Below are 24,909 nucleotides of genomic sequence, written 5' to 3' on the forward strand. Positions count from 1 at the left end.
TCGGCACATTAGCAAAAGACGGGACAGTGCACGCGTATTTTATTTGTATTAAAGCAGAGAGATATGAACAGACATGGGTAAACATTACTCTTTACAGTTTTCATATTAGGGAAACCTAAAGAATTTACCCCAAAATATATAATGTGCATTTTAATGCTTACAGGAATACCAAAATAATTTTGGTTTAGTAATAGCTATTACCATCATCATGATCATCATCAGCAGCAGCAGCTATTTATATAGCGCCACTAATTCCGCAGCGCTGTGCAGAGAACTCACTCACATCAGTCCCTGCCCCATTGGAGCTTACAGTCTAAATTCCCTAACACAGATTAGGGTCAATCTGATAGCAGCCATTAACCAACCAGTATGTTTTTGGAGTGTGGGAGGAAACTGGAGCACTCGGAGGAAACCCACGCAAACACGGGGAGAACATACAAACTCCACATAAATAAGGGCATGGTCGGGAATCGAACTCGTGCTGTGAGGCAGGAGTGCTAACCAATGAGCCACAATGCTGCCATTTTCTTATGGGGGCCACTCTAATTATAAACCACTAATACACATTATTGAGATTATGTTTATTTATACGCTATAATAAAGTTAATGCATGTGTTTCTTTCTGCAAGGGTAATTTACAAATATTTAATGCCTCCTAGCTAGATGCCATTCAAGGGATCAGTAGGAAGCCTTTATGGAGAGGATACACTAGCCTGCATCTAGTTGCAGGGTCTCTTTTATCCTGATAGTGTTTTACAGGTCCACATAACATACTAGTACTTGTGAGTTACCATCTTACCTTTGTGCGGGTAAGTGCATGTCTACACATAAATATCTAACCACAGAAAAGTGACACATGCAGTAAAGTCAGTCCAATGTCATCTCACCCAATGACACCTCACCCAATGTCACCTCACCCAATGACATCTCACCCAATGACACCTCACTCAATGACACCCCAGGTCTGACAGGCTTGGTCTTCTACATCTGCAGTCACATTGTACTGTGTTATATAGGTAACACACACGTTTCCTAGATGTGCTATGAACTGCTGTGTGTTGGTGTCATTGCTCTGTCGCTTAGCATCCAGCCAGGTCGCTGCATTCTTTGTTTGAAAGTGTATGAATATAATATTGTGACCTGTGAGGTGATTGTCAAAATTGACTTCAAATGACTTGAAATTAGTGTTATTAAGGTTAATAATAATGTAGGGGGGAAAAAAAGCAAAAATATGTGATTTTAGCCAAACAATTTGCGATTTTAGGAAAAAATCGGCATCCAAACTAAAACCAAAACCAAAACACGCAAGGGCAGTTTTGCCAAAACCAAAACACGAAGTTAATCCATATCCAAAACCAAAACCAGAACACGGGGGTCAGTAAACATCTCTAGTTCTAACACATTTTTTGTACACAAAAGGCTTAATTTCGAAATGAGGACCAAAATGTGTCTATTTTGTTTTATTAGCGTGATCCCAGAAATTCTTTTTGATGAGGCTTCTGTGAATTCTTGTAACACTTTTCTGAATATGTTGTTAATGTTGAGGAAAATATACTAGTATTCATAAGTCATTAATGGAAATTAGATTAAATAAGTCACCATAATTTTGTCAATTAAATTACTGTATATGATTAGTGCTTTGTGCCCTTTTTGGACTGTCATTCATTAAATGCCGTATTCCTGCTTAACAGATCTCCATCAAAGTTCTGTAGTAATCTGGTGACTATCACCATCCTAAAGCTAGGTACACACTACACAGTTTTCATCCAATAATCGGCTCAAACAGCCGACATATGACCGCTTGTTCAAAAGTCGGGTCAGTGTGTGTAGTGACACGATGATCGAAAGTCTGCCCAAATGGACGATTGTCGCCTCATTTGGTTGCTCGTACCGTTTAATATTTTCGTTCCAATCTTGTTTCCGTTGTCTAGTGTGTATAAACTTCTGACCGATACACAACAGTGAGTACGAAATTACAGTCATTGCTCACGACAACATGGCTGTAAAAAGTCGCTAAAGGGACGTCCGTTCTTCCCTTTATCATCCTAAACAAGGCTAGTGTGTATGTAGTCCATGGACCGAGAGATCGGAACATCGATCGCATATAAAATCGATCGGCATAAAAAGTCGGTGGAAAATTCTGTAGTGTGTACCTAGCTTAAGACTAAGATAGACTAATGCATTGAAAGCGAGGAGGCAAAAGATGCTTGAACGGGGATTATTCTGATTTTGTGGAGAAGGCTTCATGTAATTGAACCAGCACCATAGTTTGATAGTCATTAACAACATGAAATAGGAATGGACTCCCCCACTTTACTTTCATGGGATCCATTGTAGAATTTTGCACACGTGGGTAGAGAAATCTTTTAAGTATCTTTTGAGCCATTAATAAGGATGGGAGATAATTATTATCTACAATGAGCATTGTTTAATAAGTTTCTGTCGTCCTATAATATAAACCAACATATCCAGTGAACCTTACTAAAGTGAACCATAAAAAAAATGCTATCTGCTGTGTATGCTTAGTGATTACAATTGTATATTTTTGGGGCACCTCAGGAAAACACACAAGTAGTCAAATATTTTAAATAAGCGGACATCTAAGTGTAAACAATCTGATAAAAGCCAAGACAACAATTTAAAAATACATGTTAAGTGTGGAATAACAAACACGTTGATACAAAAATTAGACAAACTACTTATTCAGCAGCTTCCTAAACAAACCGTTTTAAAGTAAAGCCGTTTGTTTACTTGCAGACATCCAAATGTTTGTGAAACATGACTTGTGTTCGTTCTTGTGTGTTTCTCTTACCAATAGCTGACTGAATGCCTGAAACTAAAGCTTGGAACAGGATTGAATGTATCAACAGTGTTTTTATGCATCAGTTAGCAAAATTACTGAAAAAGCACACCAACAATTCAAGGTTGTCCAAGGTAATGATATAGGTCACTAGACTACATGGCACCAGCATGTGCATGGTGTATCACTACTCCAAGCATTAATTCTGTACAGTCACTTACATCAGTGAGGTGACTATGAGGTTATATCAGGGACACAGTAACTTTCCTTTAACTTCCCATCATCTGTTCAACCAGGAGAATGGAACTTCCGATTTCTACATTTACACATGTTGGGATCCAAACATTTGGACCCTACGGGGCCCTATTAATGCAACCAATGACCTCACAAACATAAGGCTCAATGGTTTTCAGCCAGTAAAATCCATTAGTTACATTGGTATAAGTTGCTCAACAACCTTTCTATATGAGTGCCCTGCTATAAGGGGATGGGGATCCCATCCAGATCGCAATACTAACCACAAACATCTTACAGGATGATTGTAAAATGTTCTACCCTGTAGGAGGATCTGGGAGATCCCTTAGACAGAGAGGATTGGGATGAAATAAAATCCAACACTGCCACTAGCTCAATCTGTGTGAAGCTGAAAGAAAACACCTACAAGCTTCTTTATCGATGGTACCTGGTTCCAACCAAATTACAAAAAAATATATCCGGACTCATCCAACTCCTGTTGGAGAGGATGTTCGTCCATATTTGGTGGCAATGCCCCAAGCTTCTCCCATTTTGGTTGGATCTACGGAACTTTGCATCTCAGATTCTACAGATTGACATTCCAATCTCTCCCAGATTTTTCCTTCTCCCACTTGGAATTCCATCAGCTACCAAACACCAAATGAAAATGTTCCGTCACATTTCTGCTGCATTATGTCAAATTGCCACTAATTGGAAACAACCCACCGCGCCAACCATGCAGACAATTATTAATAGGGTATGGCACTCATACAAAATGGAGTTTATGACATGCATACTGCGTAATACTTCAAATTCATTTAATAAAGTCTGGGCGCCATGAATATCTTTTTTTCAAATTCAAACTCCTTTTGTCCTATGATTTCTCTACAACATTCCACTTGATGCCCCTTCTCAACCCTTTACCTTTCCCCCCCTACCTCTCCCTTCTCTCTCCGATCTTTTGCCCTGCTTCATTCTTCTTTTCTTCTATTGGCGATTTGCCACACCACCCCCTATTCTATTCTGCCCACCCTCTGTGGACTAACTTCTCTTCTCTGTTTCTTCCTCTTTCTATCTTCAAAGTAAAAATTTGGTCAATGCCTTGATTCATCTCTATGTTATATACTGAATGTATTAGTCCCTGAATATGCATAGTTTGAATGTATCATTACATGTCTTGGACTGTTGCCTTTTATTGACCTTTGCAAAAATAAAATCTTTAAAAAAATTAAAAAAAAATGTTCTACCCTGTGATGCCCTCTTCGGACTGTTGGGGTTTCCATCTCCTGTAACTCTGGTTCCCCGATATTTTTCTAGTTATAATGGTCATGAATCACAGTTTGTAGCAACCGAGTAAACAAAGCCAATTTTGAAGGCTTAAGATCTTTTTCATTGTTAAACTATTTTTAAAATAATTATACATATTATGGCACTTACTTCCCAACCAGAAAGTGGATTTTCAAGGTTCCTACATTGCTCTCCTTCAAATGGTCCAATTTTTTCTCCTGCTGATATTTTCATTTTTGTCCATATTCCCAGCCCTGCCCCTGGAATGCTTGATTCTCGAAGTTCAAATTCAGGAGGTATTGGGATGTCATCTGGGATATAAATGGGAGCCCTGTATGGTGATCCCTCATTAGGTGTGAATTCATCGCTAGAAGAGGCTGGAGAGGATAAGTCTGGAAAATTTGACCCTGAAGTAATGCCAAACCCATCATCAACACGTAACACCTCACCAGCTGGGATCTCAGGGAAATATTCATTGGAAATGTCATCACCTATAAACAGACAGATATAAATATGTTGACTTAGCAGTATATTAATGTAATATGAATATATTAACATTCTTATGTGTACAGTGTTGCACAATATGAGTCCATGAAAATAAAGGTTGATAATAGGAATAACTTTTATCATCATTAGCAATATGTAAGCAGATGGGAGAAAACTTTTGTGTTGGTTGTACCTTTCACATTATTTCAGCATAGAAAAGAAAAAATATAAGGAAATACTGGGTGCAAATAATTGTTATGGAAATATACTTCAGATAATAAGACCCCTAGAACCAGGGCCATCTTTTCCATTGGGCACAATGGGCAGCTGCCTGGGGGCCCCATGGGCAAGGGGCCCCATAGGCAGGGCTCTTAATGAGAATAAATAATGCTGCAAAAGAAAAAAACCTGCAAAAAAAACCTACAAGGTTCACTGAGCAAGTACATCTATCTATCTTTATCTCTATATATTTATATCTATATCTGTATCTGTATACATCTATATATCTATATCTATATCTAGGGGCCCCGGTGCACTGCTTTGCCCGGGGGCCCATAATGTTGTTAAGATGGCCCTGCCTAGAACTGTTTTACAAGATCAGCCCAATTTCTTGTAGAACGCTGAATGTTCTCAAATATTCAGTTGCCCCCAGGACTTAACCTGTAGCAGTAGGGGCTTATTAACTTCAGGGTATTTGAGGTAATGGACAGAACACAGTAGGAGACCAGTAGGCACAGTATAGTAACAGGTATAGTATAGTAACACTAGGGGCCTGATTCATTAAGGATCTTAATTTAAGAAACTTCTCATTTCAGTCTCCTGGACAAAACCATGGTACAATGCAAGGGGTGAAAAGTAGTTTTCTCTTTTAAACATAAGTTAAATACTGACTGTTTTTTCATGTAGCACACAAATACTTGATAGCTTATTTGTACACTGAAATTTAAAGTTGATATTTGTGTGCTACATGAAAAAACAGTCAGTATTTAACTTATGTGCAAAACAGAATACTAATCTGCACCCCTTGCATTGTAACATGGTTTTGTCCAGGAGACTGAAAGGAGAAGTTTCTTAAGTTAAGATCCATAATGAATCAGGCCCTAGGTTATCCAACTTTACAAACAGGTAAGGTCCAAGGCAATGATCAGAGGCTGGCTGTGGTCCAAACAGAATCGTAAAGCAGGCAGAGGTCAAAGGCAAGCAGCGATCAATGGCAGAATCCAAATAACAAGCGAAGGTCAAAAGGCAGGCAGCAGACAAGGCAAGGTCCAATGAACAATCCGGACCACAGCAGAGAATCAAAGTAATAAGCACAGAATTCATCACACTTGGTCAGACTATCACCAGCACAAGTCGTAGGGAGAAAGGGATTAATAAAGACTGAGGGAACCAATATGATATAGAAACACTACCATTGTACTAAATTAGCCCTCACACTTGTGCTAGTATTGAGCCCAATACTAGATGTATCATTTATGAAGCAATTGCCAAGAATCCAGTAAAATGTCATAATGACACCTATAGAGACCATCACCTGGTTGTAACTATAACTTAGTATGAGTCTGCTGCTGTATTGTAGAATGTGACTCCCCTCCCCATTACTTATTAAGTTAAAATGATTAGAAATAAATATCGATTGTCTTGGAATTAAATGGCTATTCAAGAAACGAGGGAGCCACCAATGGACCACAGGGAGCACCATCCAACATGTAGAATAAGCGACTTTATTTCCCCTTATAATTCAAAACATAGCTATAAAATATATACAGTAATTTACAATATAGATTATCTTGTGTTACTTTGATCATTGGGTTTACAATAACCACATGTTCACCGGAACTTCCCAACATGCCACTTAGATCTCCTCACATGACCCTCAGACCCCTCACTTGCCCCTCACACCTTCTCCAATAGCTACTCACACCTCCCCACACATACCTGCACTACCAGAGCCTGCAGAGACAAGAGGAAAGGCACATGGTCCAGAACTCCTCCTCTGATTGGATATGCTGCACGACCTCCCTTCAGTGTACAGTGTGCACATGACACAGAAGTCAGCTGCTCCCATTCACTCTTATTCTCTGCTTTATAAGTAAGAATGAAGCAGATGGGGAGCAGCTAGCTTAGCACTGCAGGTGAGGGCTGCCTTTTGCTCACCTCAATCTCAAAGCTCAGCTATCTAGGGGAACACTTGATGAAATATTATTTAACAACATCTGTCCCTTTTATGAGAGTGGTGGACATTTTACTGTAGTATAGTTATTGAATATCTTTCATTTTGAAATGCTATTCAATAATGAGTGCAATAGACCTGTCATATTCCTCGTTGTCTAGGTAATTCAAATTAATTAGAACAAATGAGATAAGGTGAGTGTTGTCTTCACTTTAAAGTGAGACTCCAGCCTATAACTCTGCAGGATTTAAAGCCCATCCCTAGAATGGGCAGTTAGATACCCCACCGCCTCTCATCCCATGTATTAACTTCAGAAGCACAGACAAATACTTTGTTTTACTATCCTCCTTTATAAGCTGGAGAAGCAGGACTGCAGTAACTTTCTTTGCCTTTTTCTAAACTAAAACATTTGGAACCCTCCTAACTATAGAACATTCAGGGGACATTCAGTAAAATAATTTAATAATGCATGGGAAAAACATACGGCTATTGTTACGACTTAGATCTAAAACATACACAACAAGGCAGACTATATAGAAGTTGTGGAACAATCATCATCATCATTATCACCATCAGCAAATACACAGGTAGGAATCATTCCTTTTATATAGGCACATTGCTTTCAGAAGGACAAGTGAGGCCTCATGGGACGAACGCACTTAAAGGGCGACAGGGTTTGTAATAAACCAAGCACTAACCTGAAGGATTTAAATTTGGGTGGGGTCCGACCAATGGGTGATCCAGGGGGAGGAACCTTGAAGTATATAGTTGACTGCACTTCCTGGAATGTCCATTCCACAACACGAGATCCCACCCACCCACTCCTTGAGGTACATTTTGGGACTAATGTTGCGGTAGGAAGGCACTGCGTTCAGCGGCTGATTTGTGGGCGCACAGGTAGTTGGGCATAGGTCACTGTTCCCTAGGAGGCACCAGTAACTCCTTTTTGGTCCTTCGGTGAGGAGGGTCCCTGTCCGGCTCGGTGAGGGAGGGCAGAGTGAGTTTTAAAGGGGCAGTCACCCTGACGCCAACTCAGCGCCAGTTTTTTGATGGGATTTGTTCCTCTGTGTGTGGACGTACGGCGGTTTGCGCCAGTCCACTTGTGATTTAGTGTTACCAGCTTGAGAGCTGTTTCGCAGTGCCCTTTCTCCGCCACCATAGGTTTAGTTAATTTAGAAAAATTCTAATAAAGTTCTGGCAATTTTTTAATAACTTATTTAAGTCTCCGTGTCATTATTTGCATGCAAATGTTTAGATTTTTAAGGGTTATGTGAGGTTTATGGGCACATACACAGTGAGCCTTTTATAAGCAATATGGGAGTAACAACAACACAACCCCCCCCCCCTCCCCCCCATACAGTAGCATGATCCATTTCTGTTGTGATCATAGGAAGCAACAGAGAATCTACAGTGGGCAAAAAACTTTTTAACCAAACATTACTAAGCATTTCCATGTCATTTATATGAACTCAAATCTCAGTTATATCATACCATGTGGTTTTAACTCTATAAAGTATTATAGATCACTTATCATATTAATAACAATTTGTAATGGTTTCTTATTTAACCTACTTGGGCCAAGCAAACATGTTTTATCCCTATATTTGCCAGCTACAATTGTTATTCTTCTACATTATGTGTCAAGTGTACCTTATACCTCTAACATTGTATAAGGTTGTTTTACCTTCTGTTTCATGTCACTGTATGTGATCTGCTTGGACCCCATCAACGTACAGCATTGTGTAATATAGTGCTTTATAAGTAAAATATATTATTATTATTATTATTATTATTATTATTATTATTATTATTATTATTATCCAATTAAAGAACTCATGCACCAAGACTACAGAGCAGAGGTGGTTAATTCTATTTGCCTCTAGACACCTACAATGTGGTGCTATACGATCTTACTATAGCTGAAGCGCATTTTGTAATATCAGTTATATAATGTTGGAGACAAAATATGTCTTGTAATTTAGTTTATGGATTGCACACTGACACAATGCATTACTGGAGGAATGAGGAATGCATTTCAAGCAATGCATAACCCATTCAGTTACATCCCAGTGTGGGACCCACAGACAAATCTAGGTACGTGCTTTGTACACTACAACTAATAAATCATATTTCCGAGTCTCCAGACTGCAGAACCTTAAACAGCTCAGTAAAGATCCATCTGTGCTTCCCTGCTGCTACTGCCAACCCCCTGACCCTTGATACACCATCAACCTCCCTTAATGCATAATTTAAACAGGGGCTTTGAGAATCCAATTCCAAGAGTGACAACATATATCTGTTTTATGGCCCTGGATGACATTCTGTCCGCTGCGTTACTTTGTGTCACAGAAATGAAACTATATTTAGGCAGAGATTAGAAAACATCAGTGAGCATGCATGGCCAATTGGACTAATGCAATCTTTAGCAAGCACATCCTGTTCTCTTTGACAGAAAATAAAACCCTGCAACGTTTCTAATGATGTCATAGGAAGTGCATTATAGAAGCCAAAAACTGTAATGTCAAACATCTGGGATAGTTCTGCTCACAGTATAGTGCAAGACCCTGAAACCATCACAATCAGGATTATTTACTAACTTTGGAGCAAACTTACACAGTGCATTAACCCATTGCAATCGGTTAATAATTAGCTTTGATCATACTTGCTAAGTTTCTGAGCGGTGGGTGGGTGGAAGGGGGTGGGCGCGGCAAATTCTCCCGTTTCCTGCTCGTAGTGAGCATAAATAATGTGATTTGTGGTGAATTGCGTCATTGTGACTAAATCATCATTATGTCATGGGGCTGGGTCCAAAATTACGCAATTCACCACAAATCGCATTATTTATGCTAGAGATGAGCGCACTCGGATTTATGAAATCTGAGCCCACCCGAACGTTGCCGATCCGAGACAGATCCGGGTATTGGCGCCAAATTCAAATCTGAAACTGAGGCTCTGACTCATAATCCCGTTGTCGGATCTCGCGATACTCGGATCCTATAAATTCCCCGCTAGTCGCCGCCATCTTCACTCGGGCATTGATCAGGGTAGAGGGAGGGTGTGTTAGGTGGTCCTCTATCCTGCTATATCTCGTGCTGTTCAGTTCAGTGCTGTGCTGTGCTGTGCTGTGCTGTGCTCAGTCCAGTGGTGCTGTGTCCTGTGCTCTGTCCTTCTGAGGTCAGTGGTGCTGCTGGGTCCTGTGCTGTGTCCTGTTCAGTCCAGTGGTGCTGTGTCCTGTGCTCTGTGCTTCTAAGGGCATAGTTATTTCCCCAATATTCCCCTGTGTTTAAAAAAATAAAAAAAAAGTTATTTAAAAAAATACCAAAAACTAATTAAATTTTTTTTTAATTACCACAAAATTTGCACAACCAATTCTGCAGTATAAGCCCATTGGTACTGCAATATTACCAAGTTCACACATTCAGCAGTAAAAGTCCAGTGGTACTGCAATATTACAAAGTTCACACATTCTGCAGTATCAGTCCAGTGGTGCTGTGTCCTGTGCTCTGTCCTGCTGAGTTCCGTAGTGCTGCTGGGTCCTGTGCTGTGTCCTGTTCAGTCCAGTGGTGCTGTGTCCTGTGCTCTGTGCTTCTAAGGGCATAGTTATTTCCCCATTATTCCCAAGTTTTTAAAAAATAAAAAAAAAGTTATAAAAAATATTAAAATAAAAAATTAAAAAAAAAAAAGTAATTATAACCAAATTTGCAAAACCAATCCAGCAGTATAAGTCCATTGGTACTGCAATATTACCAAGTTCACACATTCTGCAGTATCTTGTGCTACATATAATGGAGACCAAAAATTTGGAGGATAAAGTAGGGAAAGATCAAGACCCACTTCCTCCTAATGCTGAAGCTGCTGCCACTAGTCATGACATAGACGATGAAATGCCATCAACGTCGTCTTCCAAGCCCGATGCCCAATCTCGTAGTACCGGGCATGTAAAATCCAAAAAGCCCAAGTTAAGAAAATGTAGCAAAAAGAGAAACTTAAAATCATCTGAGGAGAAACGTAAAGTTGCCCATATAGCCATTTACGACACGGAGTGGCAAGGAACGGCTTAGGCCCTGGCTCGTGTTCATGACTAGTGGTTCAGCTTCACCCACGGATCTTATCCCTCCTCCTCCTCCCCCCCCCTACAAAAAATTGAAGAGAGTTATGCTGTCAGCAACAAAACAGCAAACAACTCTGCCTTCTAAAGAGAAATTATCACAAATCCTCAAGGCGAGTCCAAGGGTGTTGGTGGTTGTCAAGCCTGACCTTCCCATCACTGTACGGGAAGAGGTGGCTCGGGAGGAGGCTATTGATGATGTAGCTGGCGCTGTGGAGGAACTTGATGATGAGGATGGTGATGTGGTTATTGTAAATGAGGCACCAGGGGGGGAAACAGCTGATGTCCATGGGATGAAAAAGCCCATCGTCATGCCTGGTCAGAAGACCAAAAAATGCACCTCTTCGGTCTGGAGTTATTTTTATCCAAATCCAGACAACCAATGTATGGCCATATGTAGCTTATGTAAAGCTCAAATAAGCAGGGGTAAGGATCTTGCCCACCTAGGAACATCCTCCCTTATACGTCACCTGAATAACCTTCATAGTTCAGTGGTTAGTTCAGGAACTGGGGCTAGGACCCTCATCGGTACAGGGACACCTAAATCCCGTGGTCCAGTTGGATACACACCAGCAACACCCTCCTCGTCAACTTCCTCCACAATCTCCATCAGATTCAGCCCTGCAGCCCAAGTCAGCAGCCAGACTGAGTCCTCCTCAATACGGGATTCATCCGAGGAATCCTGCAGCGGTACGCCTACTACTGCCACTGCTGCTGTTGCTGCTGTTAGTCGGTCATCTTCCCAGAGGGGAAGTCGTAAGACCGCTAAGTCTTTCACAAAACAATTGACCGTCCAACAGTCGTTTGCCATGACCACAAAATACGATAGTAGTCACCCTATTGCAAAGCGTATAACTGCGGCTGTAACTGCAATGTTGGTGTTAGACGTGCGCCCGGTGTCCGCCATCAGTGGAGTGGGATTTAGAGGGTTGATGGAGGTATTGTGTCCCCGGTACTAAATCCCGTCGAGATTCCACTTCACTAGGCAGGCGATACCAAAAATGTACAGAGAAGTACGATCAAGTGTCCTCAGTGCTCTAAAAAATGCGGTTGTACCCACTGTCCACTTAACCACGGACATGTGGACAAGTGGTTCTGGGCAAACGAAGGACTATATGACTGTGAGAGCCCACTGGGTAGATGCATCCCCTTCCGCAGCAACAGCAACAGCTGCATCAGTAGCAGCATCTACAAAATGGCTGCTCGTGCAAAGGCAGGCAACATTGTGTATTACAGGCTTTAATAAGAGGCACAACGCTGACAACATATTAGAGAAACTGAGGGAAATTATCTCCAAGTGGCTTACCCCACTTAGACTCTCATGGGGATTTGTGGTGTCAGACAATGCCAGTAACATTGTGCGGGCATTAAATATGGGCAATTTCCAGCACGTCCCATGTTTTGCCCACACCATTAATTTGGTGGTGCAGCATTACCTCAAGAGTGATAGGGGTGTGCAGGAGATGCTTGCGGTGGCGCGCAAAATTGCTGGACACTTTCGGCATTCAGCCAGTGCCTACCGCAGACTAGAGGCACATCAAAAAAGCATGAACCTGCCCTGCCATCACCTCAAACAAGAGGTTGTGACGCACTGGAACTCCACCCTCTATATGCTGCAGAGGATGGAGGAGCAGCAAAAGGCCATTCAGGCCTACACAGCCACCTACGACATAGGTAAAGGAGTGGGGATGCGCCTCAGTCAAGCGCAGTGGAGACTGATTTCCGTGTTGTGCAAGGTTCTGCAGCCATTTGAACTTGCCACACGAGAAGTCAGTTCCGACACTGCCAGCTTGAGTCAGGTCATTCCCCTGATCAGGCTGTTGCAGAAGCAGCTGGAGAAAGTGAGGGAGGAGCTGGTAAGCCATTGCGATTACACCAAGCATGTAGCTCTTGTGGATGTAGCCCTGCGTACGCTTTGCCAGGATCAGAGGGTGGTCACTCTTTTAAAGTCAGAGGAATACATTCTGGCCACCGTGCTCGATCCTCGTTTTAAAGCGTATGTTGTGTCTCTGTTTCCGGCGGACACAAGTCTACAGCGGTGCAAAGACCTGCTGGTCAGGAGATTGTCCTCTGAAGAGGACCGTGACATGCCAACAGCTCCACCCTCATTTTCTTCCACATCTATGGCTGCGAGGAAAAAGCTCAGTTTTCCCAAAAGAGGCGCTGGCAGGGATGCTGATAACATCTGGTCCGGACTGAAGGACCTGCCAACCATTGCAGACATTTCTACTCTCGCTGCATTGGATGCTGTCACAATAGAAAAAATTGTGGATGATTACTTTGCTGACACCATCCAAGTAGACATGTCAGACAGTCCATATTGTTACTGGCAGGAAAAAAAGGCAGTTTGGAAGCCCCTGTACAAACTGGCTCTATTTTACCTGAGTTGTCCCCCCTCCAGTGTGTACTCGGAAAGAGTTTTTAGTGCAGCGGGGAACCTGGTCAGTGAGCGGCGAAGGAGGTTGCTTCCTCATAACGTTGAAAAAATGATGTTTTTAAAAATGAATAATCAATTCCTCAATGAAGTACAGCACTGCCCTCCAGATAGTACAGAGGGACCTGTGGTTGTGGAGTCCAGCGGGGACGAATTGATAATGTGTGATGAGGAGGAAGTACACACTGTAGGGGGAGAGGAATCAGAGGTTGAGGATGAGGACGACATCTTGCCTCAGTAGAGCCTGTTTAGTCTGTACAGGGAGAGATGAATAGCTTTTTTGGTGTGGGGGCCCAAACAAACCAATCATTTCAGCCAAAGTTGTTTGGTAGGCCCTGTCGCTGAAATGATTGGTTTGTTAAAGTGTGCATGTCCTATTTCAACAACATAAGGGTGGGTGTGAGGGCCCAAGGACAATTCCATCTTGGAACTTTTTTTTTTGCATTATATGACCAATCAACAGTCGTTTGCCATGTTCAAAAAGTAAAACCAAATTTAAACAAATTCAAGAAATTAAACCAAAAGTAAAATGCCCTGTCATAATTTAAAACAAGAGGTATTGACGTGCTCTAAAACTACTGTATTGTTGTTTATATTTTATAAACACTACACTTGAAAGCTTGAGTCTTTCAATGAAAAAGTAACTGTCCATTACACGAATATTTGCAACAGGGATCATTTTAGGGTTAAGAAAGTCAACTAATAACACTTCGACGCTGTCTGTCTTTATAAACACTACACTTGGAAGTTGGAGGAGGTATTGTGGCCCCGGCACCAAATTTACTACCGGGGCCACTCCACTGTGCAGTCCATATTTAGGTGTATCAGATATTAAACAACGGTGACAGTTGATGCCCAATTTTTTAATTATATTGTTGGCGCTGTAAAAATTTGTGTTCCGGGCACACCACACTACGCAGTCCATACCCTTTTTTGGTGGAATTCTGACCCGTCGAGGGTTTTTTAATTATATTGTGGCCTCGGTACCAAATTGTGTACCGGGGCCACCACACTAGGCAGTCAAGATAGATAGATGCGTATCATAGATAAAGTACATTCAGTGGTGTGGGGCAAATTGAAAAATATTCAAAATGCACTGACATTATCAAAAACAAGAGGTTTTCACACGCTGAAACTCCAACATGTATATGATGGAGAGGATGGAGGAGCAGCCGTATGTGCAGTGTAATGCAGACCTGTTGAAGGTTTTTTTATATATTTTATTGTGGTGCCCAGTGCCCACTACTCTACGCAGTCCAGATACTATTTTTGGGTGTAATTCTGACCTGTTGAAGGTTTTCTATATATTATATTGTGGTGGCCAGTGGCCAGTCCTCTACGCAGTCCAGATACTATTTTTGGGTGTAATTCTGACCTGTTGAAGGTTTTCTATATATTATATTGTGGTGGCCAGTGGCCAGTCCTCTATGCAGTCCAGATACTATTTTTGGGTTTAATTCAGACCTGTTGAAGGTTTTCTATATATTTTTTATTGTGGTGCCCAGTGCCCACTACTCTACACAGTCCAGATACTATTTTTGGGTGTAATTCTGACCTGTTGAAGGTTTTCTATATATTATATTGTGGTGGCCAGTGGCCAGTCCTCTACGCAGTCCAGATACTATTTTTGGGTTTAATTCAGACCTGTTGAAGGTTTTCTATATATTTTTTATTGTGGTGCCCAGTGCCCACTACTCTACGCAGTCCAGATACTATTTTTGGGTGTAATTCTGACCTGTTGAAGGTTTTCTACATATTATATTGTGGTGGCCAGTGGCCAGTCCTCTACGCAGTCCAGATACTATTTTTGGGTGTAATTCAGACCTGTTTAAGGTTTTCTATATATTTTTTATTGTGGTGCCCAGTGCCCACTACTCTACGCAGTCCAGATACTATTTTTGGGTGTAATTCTGACCTGTTGAAGGTTTTCTATATATTATATTGTGGTGGCCAGTGGCCAGTCCTCTACGCAGTCCAGATACTATTTTTGGGTGTAATTCTGACCTGTTGAAGGTTTTCTATTTATTTTTTATTGTGGTGCCCAGTGCCCACTACTCTACGCAGTCCAGATACTATTTTTGGGTGTAATTCTGACCAGTTGAAGGTTTTCTATATATTATATTGTGGTGGCCAGTGGCCAGTCCTCTATGCAGTCCAGATACTATTTTTGGGTTTAATTCAGACCTGTTGAAGGTTTTCTATATATTTTTTATTGTGGTGCCCAGTGCCCACTACTCTACGCAGTCCAGATACTATTTTTGGGTGTAATTCTGACCTGTTGAAGGTTTTCTATATATTATATTGTGGTGGCCAGTGGCCAGTCCTCTACGCAGTCCAGATACTATTTTTGGGTGTAATTCTGACCTGTTGAAGGTTTTCTATATATTATATTGTGGTGGCCAGTGGCCAGTCCTCTATGCAGTCCAGATACTATTTTTGGGTGTAATTCAGACCTGTTGAAGGTTTTCTATATATTTTTTTATTGTGGTGCCCAGTGCCCACTACTCTACGCAGTCCAGATACTATTTTTGGGTGTACTGCAGACCTGTTGAAGGTTTTCTATATATTATATTGTGGTGGCCAGTGACCAGTCCTCTACGCAGTCCAGATACTATTTTTGGGTGTAATTCTGACCTGTTGAAGGTTTTCTATATATTATATTGTGGTGGCCAGTGGCCAGTCCTCTACGCAGTCCAGATACTATTTTTGGGTGTAATTCAGACCTGTTTAAGGTTTTCTATATATTTTTTATTGTGGTGCCCAGTGCCCACTACTCTACGCAGTCCAGATACTATTTTTGGGTGTAATTCTGACCTGTTGAAGGTTTTCTATATATTATATTGTGGTGGCCAGTGGCCAGTCCTCTACGCAGTCCAGATACTATTTTTGGGTGTAATTCAGACCAGTTGATGGGTTTTTAATTATATTGTGGGGAACACTCCTCTACGCAGTCCAGAAAGATACCTCGTTGCAACGTTTTGTACTAAAAAAAATAAAAATATTGTGAGGTGTTAGGTGTTCAGAATAGCCTTTAAATTAGTGGAAATTATTGTTATTGAATGTTATTGAGGTTAATAATAGCGTAGGAGTGAAAATAAGCCCAAAAACTTGATTTTTACACTTTTTAGTTTTTTTTCAAAAAAATCCGAATCCAAAACCTTAAATCGGAACCAAAACCTTTTGGCAGGTGTTTTGCGAAACAAATCCGAACCCAAAACATCGCGAAAATCCGGATCCAAAACACAAAACACGAGATCTCAAAAGTCGCCGGTGCACATCCCTAATTTATGCTCACTATGAGCAGGAAACAGGAGAATTGCCAGCTTTCCCGGGATTACTACCTACCCGGAATTCGGGAGTCTCCCAGACATTCCGGAAGAGTTGGCAAGTATGTGTTTAATCAGATCAGCCTAGTGCAGTGATGGGCAGCAGGGGTCCCTCCGAACCTTCACCTGAGGTCCCCAGCTCCTTCCTGCTCTATTTGTTTGTTATAGCTTGTAACACTTGTTTAAAATGCCAGCTGAGATGTTATTACAGATAGGTGTCTCTTTCATTGATTAAATGCATTGTTTTAACATATTACTGAGATTAAGGGCAATGTGTGGCCCTTTTGAAGGCTAGAGTCCCGCCCATGTGGCCCCTGAAGTGTATTAAGTAGAATATCACTGGCCCAGTGCAAAGCAAAATAATGAAACCAAGGGCTAGATTTACTAAGCTGCGGGTTTGAAAAAGTGGGGATGTTGCCTATAGCAACCAATCAGATTCTAGCTTTCATTTACTTAGTACCTTCTACAAAATGATAGCTAGAATCTGATTGGTTGCTATAGGCAACATCCCCACTTTTTCAAACCCGCAGCTTAGTAAATCTAGCCCCAAGTGTCTGATTGGTTGATGTGAGTTACTGCCCTGTGCATGTTTGCATCTCTTAATAACTAACCCACATATTATTTTATCATTATGATTTAGTTATTCAGCTACAAGGGATAAGTACATTGATTGTTATAATAGAAGTGGCTATATCAGAACTGCCTCATGGTTACCCAGCAGCAGTCCACATATCTGCTGAAAACATTGTATTTACAAGTGTGATTTGTGACTATTGTTTTGCCACAGAAAGCTAAAACTTTATGTTTGATCATATAAAATAAGTAGGCTCAAAATGTAATATTACAATGGTAATAATAAATATAAATGCTGTGAAAGTCACAGCAATCACAACACTATATAATTTTGCTGTTTTGAATAGGACTCCATCTTTCGTAAGCAGGGAAATAGTAAAAAAAGAATCTTGTTGTTTTTGGCTCATGCTCCTGTTTTGTGTGCTGATGAGGCTATGGATTTATTATTTGATTACCCCCAATGGTATTTATGAACTCCTATATTTTTTATACATAAAGGCATTGTGGGATGAAGATTGCTATAAATTATTTACCAGACCACTTGGATGGGATCATATGAGATTTGCCAAACTCCTGCCGTGCACAAAGGCTGTCTGTGAAGAGATTTACTAGTAGTAACTATATGGGTTTCCTTCCATTATATTCACTGGTGTTACTTAAAAAACAAACAAGACAAGCTTCAAAGGAAAATACATAGTAAAGGTTAATTGGTGTTGGGTGGAGACCAGTGAATATTCTGATCAGTTTGTATTCCAAGAGGAAAATGTCCACGTGGAGCAGGAATCAGTCCCCTGCCAAAACTAACTCAACCCCACTGCAACTATTCAGCTCTTTCCATATCAAGCCCATCTGTGCAAAAACTGTTTGACTCACCATAGCATTATATTTTTTTGCAATGCAAGCTCATCCTTGTACTCTAATATCATCTATCATTATTGTTATATATTGCTGACGTGAGCTACTAGTGGTAGAAAAGAGAGGCGCACAATCTGCCAGTCAATGGTGCAACGATAGATGGAGACCCCTCTCTCTAGGAAGCTGAGACCATGATTGTTTTGCTCTCTCATGCCGTATACTGTAATAACATATGCTTATACTGTTATGTACTAAGCCACTACATACTTCACTGTTAAATCTAAAATAAAAGGTGTCTTTATAGATTTTGCCCTGAGTTACCAATAATTACTCTGGCTCTAGATGAGCAAACTCGCTACAACCTGATTTAAAAATATTTAGCACATTAAATAAAAACAAAGTGTACAAGTAACCTTAGAGAAACATGTGATAATGGAGCATTCTAACGGGTTGTACTGAACTCTGACATGTTCAGGTTAAACAGTCCACAACAATACTCGTGGAAAGTCCACAGTGGTATAAAATGGTCCAGTCTTCACCAGAGCTAAGATGTGGTATCAGGTACAAAATATCTCTAATTTTTGTTTATAAAAAGTCCAGGGTGACCGTTGGTTTTTATTTCGTCCATGCTACAGAATGTTTATCATTTATTATTTATGGATAGAAATTAAACCTTACTATTATTTTAATTGATCTAATCACTTCTGCACAGCATACATTGGGAAAAGCATATTTATTTTATCAATATGTACCATAAATCTCCTTTCTCACAGCTCCATGTCACATTAAACCGTTCTCTCTGACTGCTCATTACCCCTGGAATTCCATCCCTCTCGATCTGTGTCAAACTCTGTCACCAACTAGCTTCAAAGTTTAACTGATCCTACTTTTTAGATTGCTAGAACTGATTCAAAGCCTGTTTCTGGTTAGCACTTATTATACCTGCACCTGTTATCAGCATTTTTGAATTTTTAGCACACCCGTCTGTACATATATTTCCAGCGAATGTACATAATATAATGTCTAGGGTATTTCCTATTGCATTATTATGTTTGAACCTATACCTAGCTTGTCATATATGCTGTATGATGCTGTGCACATTGGGCCTGATTCACCTCAGAAAGCAACTTGCACAAAACTTCTGCGTAGTTCTGACCATATTCAAATCCAAGCGGATCTCAAGATGCGTTACGATTTGAATCTGGGTGTAAGTCATACTTGCCAACTCTCCCTGAATGTCAGGGAGACTCCCTGAAATAGGGGTGATCTCCCTCACTCCTGAAGAGTCTGGCATTCTCCCTGATGCTGAGCCAGTACAAGATGTGGTTGGCTTCGCCATCTGTGGCATGATGACACAGTTCAGAAATTGTGTCTTATGTCCATGTATTGGAGGTGGCCATTTTCATTGAGACCAAGATTTAATCAAAGACTGACAGGTAAGACAACATGACTTCAGTAATGGAGACAGAAATGTAAAAGACAATTCAGTCTCTAGAGATTCATTAGCTGCTTTTCTTTAACGCATAGTTGCCTACTCTCCCAGAATGTCCCGGAGACTCCCGCATTCCTGGGATACCTTCGGGTTCTCGCCCCAGCAATAGATAAGTAGTGGGGGGGGCTTAATGACGCAAACATCTTAGCTGCTGTAATTGGCCAAAATTGTGTCAATCATTTAGGGGGCAGGGCCAAAATGATGCTGTTCATCAAGCCCTGCCCGCACACCCACCTCCCCCGGATCTCCCTGAAGCCAACGAGGACAAGTTGTAAAGCATGGTGTAAGTACCCTCGGCCTACACAGTACTTGCTGTATGTTAACAGACAGAACAGAGGCCAGTATACTTACAAGCACATGTGCAATGTAATAATATCACTTCAGAATGCATACAAAAAAATATATATAATAAAATAAATGAACAACTCTAAACAGTATAATCATTAATAAAAATATGGCTGGTAAAAACAATATATTTTTTATTAATTGTTTTTTCATTAAAGATTACTTTAATAAGAGGTGACAGTAATTTTATTTTTTTGTGTGTGTGTTCTGCTGGGATTTTATATTCCTCATAAGTACTTTACGTATCCTGCACTCTATCATGTCTGTCTCAATACGAAAAGTGCTGTACAAGCAGAGCATACCTAGATCTGCATTCAACAAATTACATTTCCTCAGATCTGCTTGAAGTTGAATACGGACGTGCGTATGCTCAATTTATATGCGTTTTGAGAAAAGCACACTATAATTTCATTGAGCGTGCCTTAATGACTCAGGCCCACAATACATTTTGTTGTCTATCTTCCTTGCATACACATGTTCTGCGCCAGCAGGTGTAACAATGACTATGCCATGCCAGACATCACTATAAGTCAGCACTTACACCTGCTCTGTATCTGCAGTAAAGGAAATGTCATAACTGTGATTGGCATTCAGACCGTTTCTGAGCATGAGCAGAACTATTTCACACAAGATACAGTGCGTAAATGGACTCACATCCGAACATGAATCAGGCTTATTGTGTAGTACCATATAAATGATCTTATACATACATACAAAAATACATAACTGTAGTGCAAAGGGAAGGTATCTACTAGTATTAGTGTAACATAATATATATGAACTTCCAACAGGGAACAATCACAATTTTTGGCAGACAAAGGGAGTTTACAGATTTGGCATTATAACACCAAAGGCCTGTGGACTGTATAATAAAGCCACCCGAGATTTGGGTGGGTCTGCAGTATAAACCCACCAGAGATTTTGTTGGCCTGCATTGTAAAAACACCAGAGATTTGAGGATTTGTATTTTATAGTTGTCTCCAGAACATGGTTGTATAGTAGCCATTAATATGCATTGTGTTTTGACTAGTGGCCATGACAATGTTGTCTGTATTACATAGAGGTCACTAGAATGGTCTTTATTGTATAGAGATCACTAAAATGTTCTCTGTAGGTATATTTATGTTTACTAAGATGCTCTCTGTGCTGTATATCAGTCATTAAGATGCTCTTTGTATTGTACAGATGTAACTAGAATGTTCTCTGTATTGTATAGAGACAGGTAGAATGTTCTCTGTTTATAGAGATAGCTAGAATGTTCTCTGTATTGTATAGTGATAGCTAGAATGTTCTCTGTTTATCGAGATAGCTAGAATGTTCTCTGTATTGTATAGAGATAGCTAGAATGTTCTCTGTTTAAAGAGATAGCTAAAATATTCTCTGTATTGTATAGAGATAGCTAGAATTTTCTCTGTTTATAGAGATAGCTAGAATGTTCTCTATATTGTATAGAGATAACTAGAATGTTCTCTGTTTATAGAAATAGCTAGAATGTTCTATATATTGTATAGAGATAGCTAGAATGTTCTCTCTATTGTATAGAGATAGCTAGAATTTTCTCTGTTTATAGAGATAGCTAGAATGTTCTCTGTATTGTAGAGATAGCTAGAATGTTCTATGTGCTGAATATTATTTATTAAGATGCTATCTGCTTTTTATTGAAGTCACTAGAATATTTCTGTATTGTATATTGGTCAGGTCATTAAAATGCTCTACATTGTATTTTGGTCACTAGAATACTCTGCATTGTACAGAGGTCACTAGAATGCTGTTTGTACTGTACAGAGCTCACTAGAATGTTCTCTGTAATGTACAGAGGTCACTAGAATAGTCTCTGCATTGAATAATAGTCAGATGGAGTTGGTAGGTGTTGTATTTGATTATTGCTCTTTGATATAACATATATTTTTTATATATTTCATTGGTTATATAAAACTATACTCACATTGGGGAAACCATGTCCACATGTTTTTTGCCACATCCGTTTTTCCATTGAGGAATAAGAGCCAGGTTCACTTGCTTTTGTTTGCCCCACAGATAAAATATAAAAGTACACCAACATACAATACACTATAGAAAAAGAAGCTTAATACATGTGACAGTACTTGTTACCACGACTAAGTGCCACATGGCTACAAGCCATACACCAGACATGAATAAGTCCTTGAAGAAGGGAAGTTTACAGTATGGAATTTGCAATGTTAATAGAAAACGTGCCTTGTATTGTCTCTGGAAGATGTCAACAACAATGTACAATAAAAACAGCTAGAATTTTGAGTTCTGCACAGTAGCCTCTATTGACTAACACTGTCTAAAAGATTTGATATGCACCAGATTTCTTGTCTTAATAAGTGTACGCTGCTGAAAAGCTGTTTCCGCATATTTTGCCATATAAATTGCTATTTTATGCAAATTCAAAATAGTTTAGACCCAAGCTCTGTATTTACAACGCCAATCTGACTACATTTGCAGTTCAACTGAATCATCTTTTATAATAAAATTTATGATAACACAGCTTCTGCCTTGATGTGCTAGACTTAACTGTAATCATAGATTCCCTGAAAACATATTGCTGTTAGCAAGATTTAAACAACCCATTACATCATCTGATTTGAAAAGTTTGTTTTCAATAAAAAATATATATGCATATGGAATTTAAATTTTACCTTGGGCAGCATTGTTTATATTTAAGATTACCAAAACTTATCTGAGCCAATATAAAGTCTTGATTTTTATATTGCTCTATAATGGTGTAATATTGCTGTCAACCTTGGGACTATGCATGTTGAATGAACTTGTTCTTTGTGGATAAATAGAATTTCATGAATAGGATCTTGCAGGTTTTCTAAGATGCTAAATAGATAATTATTATATTAATTTTGATACTATAAAATGGAGCATTTCTAACATTTATTCTCAAGTTCTTCTAGTGGATAATGTTAAAACTAAAGTGAATATGTTTTGGATTTGATGTTAAACTTTAGCTGTGTAAATGATCAGGATATCAATTCCTGTTTGGTGGGAAATTGGACGCTTTATCTGCGTCGGTTACAATCCGTCGCAATCCACCATCAATTCCCAGCGGTTTAGGCTCCAAACCGCTGTATTTACTATAGGGCGATTTGAGGGTTCAAAGTAAAACCACTTGTGATGTGTAGTTTAATCAAACCCGCCACAAAACCACCAGAAAAAAAGACTTATTTAAATACCTCTTATTTAAATGCTTCTGACAGGCTAGTTAGCTCAGACAGGCTGTTAGCACTATCTTGCCATTTGTAACATAAAAGGAGGCACCACTGAGTCATGAATTATTGTGGCAATCATTATTTAATGCTTGGAACAAATTAATTTACAATTAGCTTACGGGACAAATTTCATTGTTCATTATAGTAAGGGGCAATATTAATTGTATTAATATATTATGAGGGTAATATAAATATATAATTATATCAAGGGGCAATAATATTTGATTGCTAGCGCAGATGGGGCTTGTACGAAAACTGGCAGAGATTATGATAATAATAGTATAATGTAACAGACTTTGTATCTTCAATTTGCGCTTCTGCAGAGAAGTGAATTCCTTGGCGGATTTTGCCCAATTTAATAAAAAGTTTTAAACTGTCAAAAATGTCAGTATTAACGACAGACTGATCTCATGATGATAAATTTAAGCTATAAATGAGCTTAAACCAAAAAAATTTAAAGTTTTGTTTACTGAAAAAGGTGCTTATAGAGTGGTAGAAGGTTGGACTTTTGTTTTTTCTATTGAAAGCCTAGGTAGTCTGAAAGACTCCAATCAGTGCTCTCGTGCCCAAGTGTCCGAAAAAATAAGTGAAAACTTAAAAAACGTGCACAAGGGATGCAGAACTGGCCCTCCTCAATAAAGGAAAGGCCCTAGTCCCCGACCCCCGGATCCATAAGGACCCTTAGGGGGCAAGAGTCTTCAGACCCCCCTTCGCTGCGAGGCTAGGGGGGGTCCCTTTGGCCCTGGGATCCACCGAGGCTTCACCCAGGGCTCGACAACTAGCTCACCCACAGGAGGGTAAACCAACGATGGGGTTTCAGGGGGACCGGAACCTGATGGCCACACAGCCCCCCCTAGATCTTCGGGGGTATAGAGCCCATAAGGACCTTATCCGCACCCTAGAATCCGTGAATAAAACATCGAAAAAAGTGGAGTGACAAAACAGGTGGGAAAATAAATAGTGCCGTGTATAACGGCCCCAGCCTTTCGGCCGAGATGTTTAAAAATTATTCCTGCCTAGCCAAAAGGCCGGGGCAAGGAAAGGTGTGTGGCTTGAAAGTGGGGTTTGTGCAAAGTGCCGTGTCAAGTGAGGGTTCCACGTCCCAAGTGATTATGGCACCCCTGGGTCACCACTCCAGGGGCACTAGCCCAGGCTTTCAAAGCCACCGGCCTTCTGGCCAGACCAAGCTTTCCCATTGTCCTTTCAGGCACAGGCAAACCCTACTCAGACAGGTACTCACTTGATCTTAGCCAAAAGGCCGAGAAGCGTTGGACTTTTGTTGTGACATTTACCCTAATACACAGTGCACCGTTTTAGATGTTTCCACCTGCCTGCATACGTAACTGTACCAGGTGCACTTTAAGCTTGCGGAGGCTTCTCCAAAGATCAGAAGGTAAGCGTGCACCGTGCAGTGTGGTGGGTGCTATAGACAGGCGCACTAGTGACAACCCAAAGCAATTCACAGTGCACAACTAGGGAACCATTTACAGGTGGATGTACGTCGATTTTCATCACATGCCCACAAAAAGTGCATATACATACATTTCTGTA

General features: G+C 40.3%; 1 protein-coding gene across 1 annotated transcript in view; it reads right to left on the reverse strand.

The window, feature by feature from the left end:
* Positions 1 to 3,519: 3,519 nt before the first annotated feature.
* Positions 3,520 to 24,909, reverse strand: part of LOC142143168 (histone-lysine N-methyltransferase MECOM-like) — a 217,895-nt gene continuing 196,505 nt past the window's right edge. Inside the window, exons 2-3 of the mRNA XM_075200879.1 lie at positions 4,472 to 4,812; positions 3,520 to 3,681 (exon numbers count right to left, since the gene is read on the reverse strand). Coding sequence (XP_075056980.1) covers positions 3,520 to 3,681; positions 4,472 to 4,812 — 503 coding nt within the window. The remainder of the gene's footprint in view (positions 3,682 to 4,471; positions 4,813 to 24,909) is intronic.

This window comes from Mixophyes fleayi, chromosome 3 (assembly GCF_038048845.1).
Source record: "Mixophyes fleayi isolate aMixFle1 chromosome 3, aMixFle1.hap1, whole genome shotgun sequence".
NCBI lineage: Eukaryota > Metazoa > Chordata > Amphibia > Anura > Limnodynastidae > Mixophyes > Mixophyes fleayi.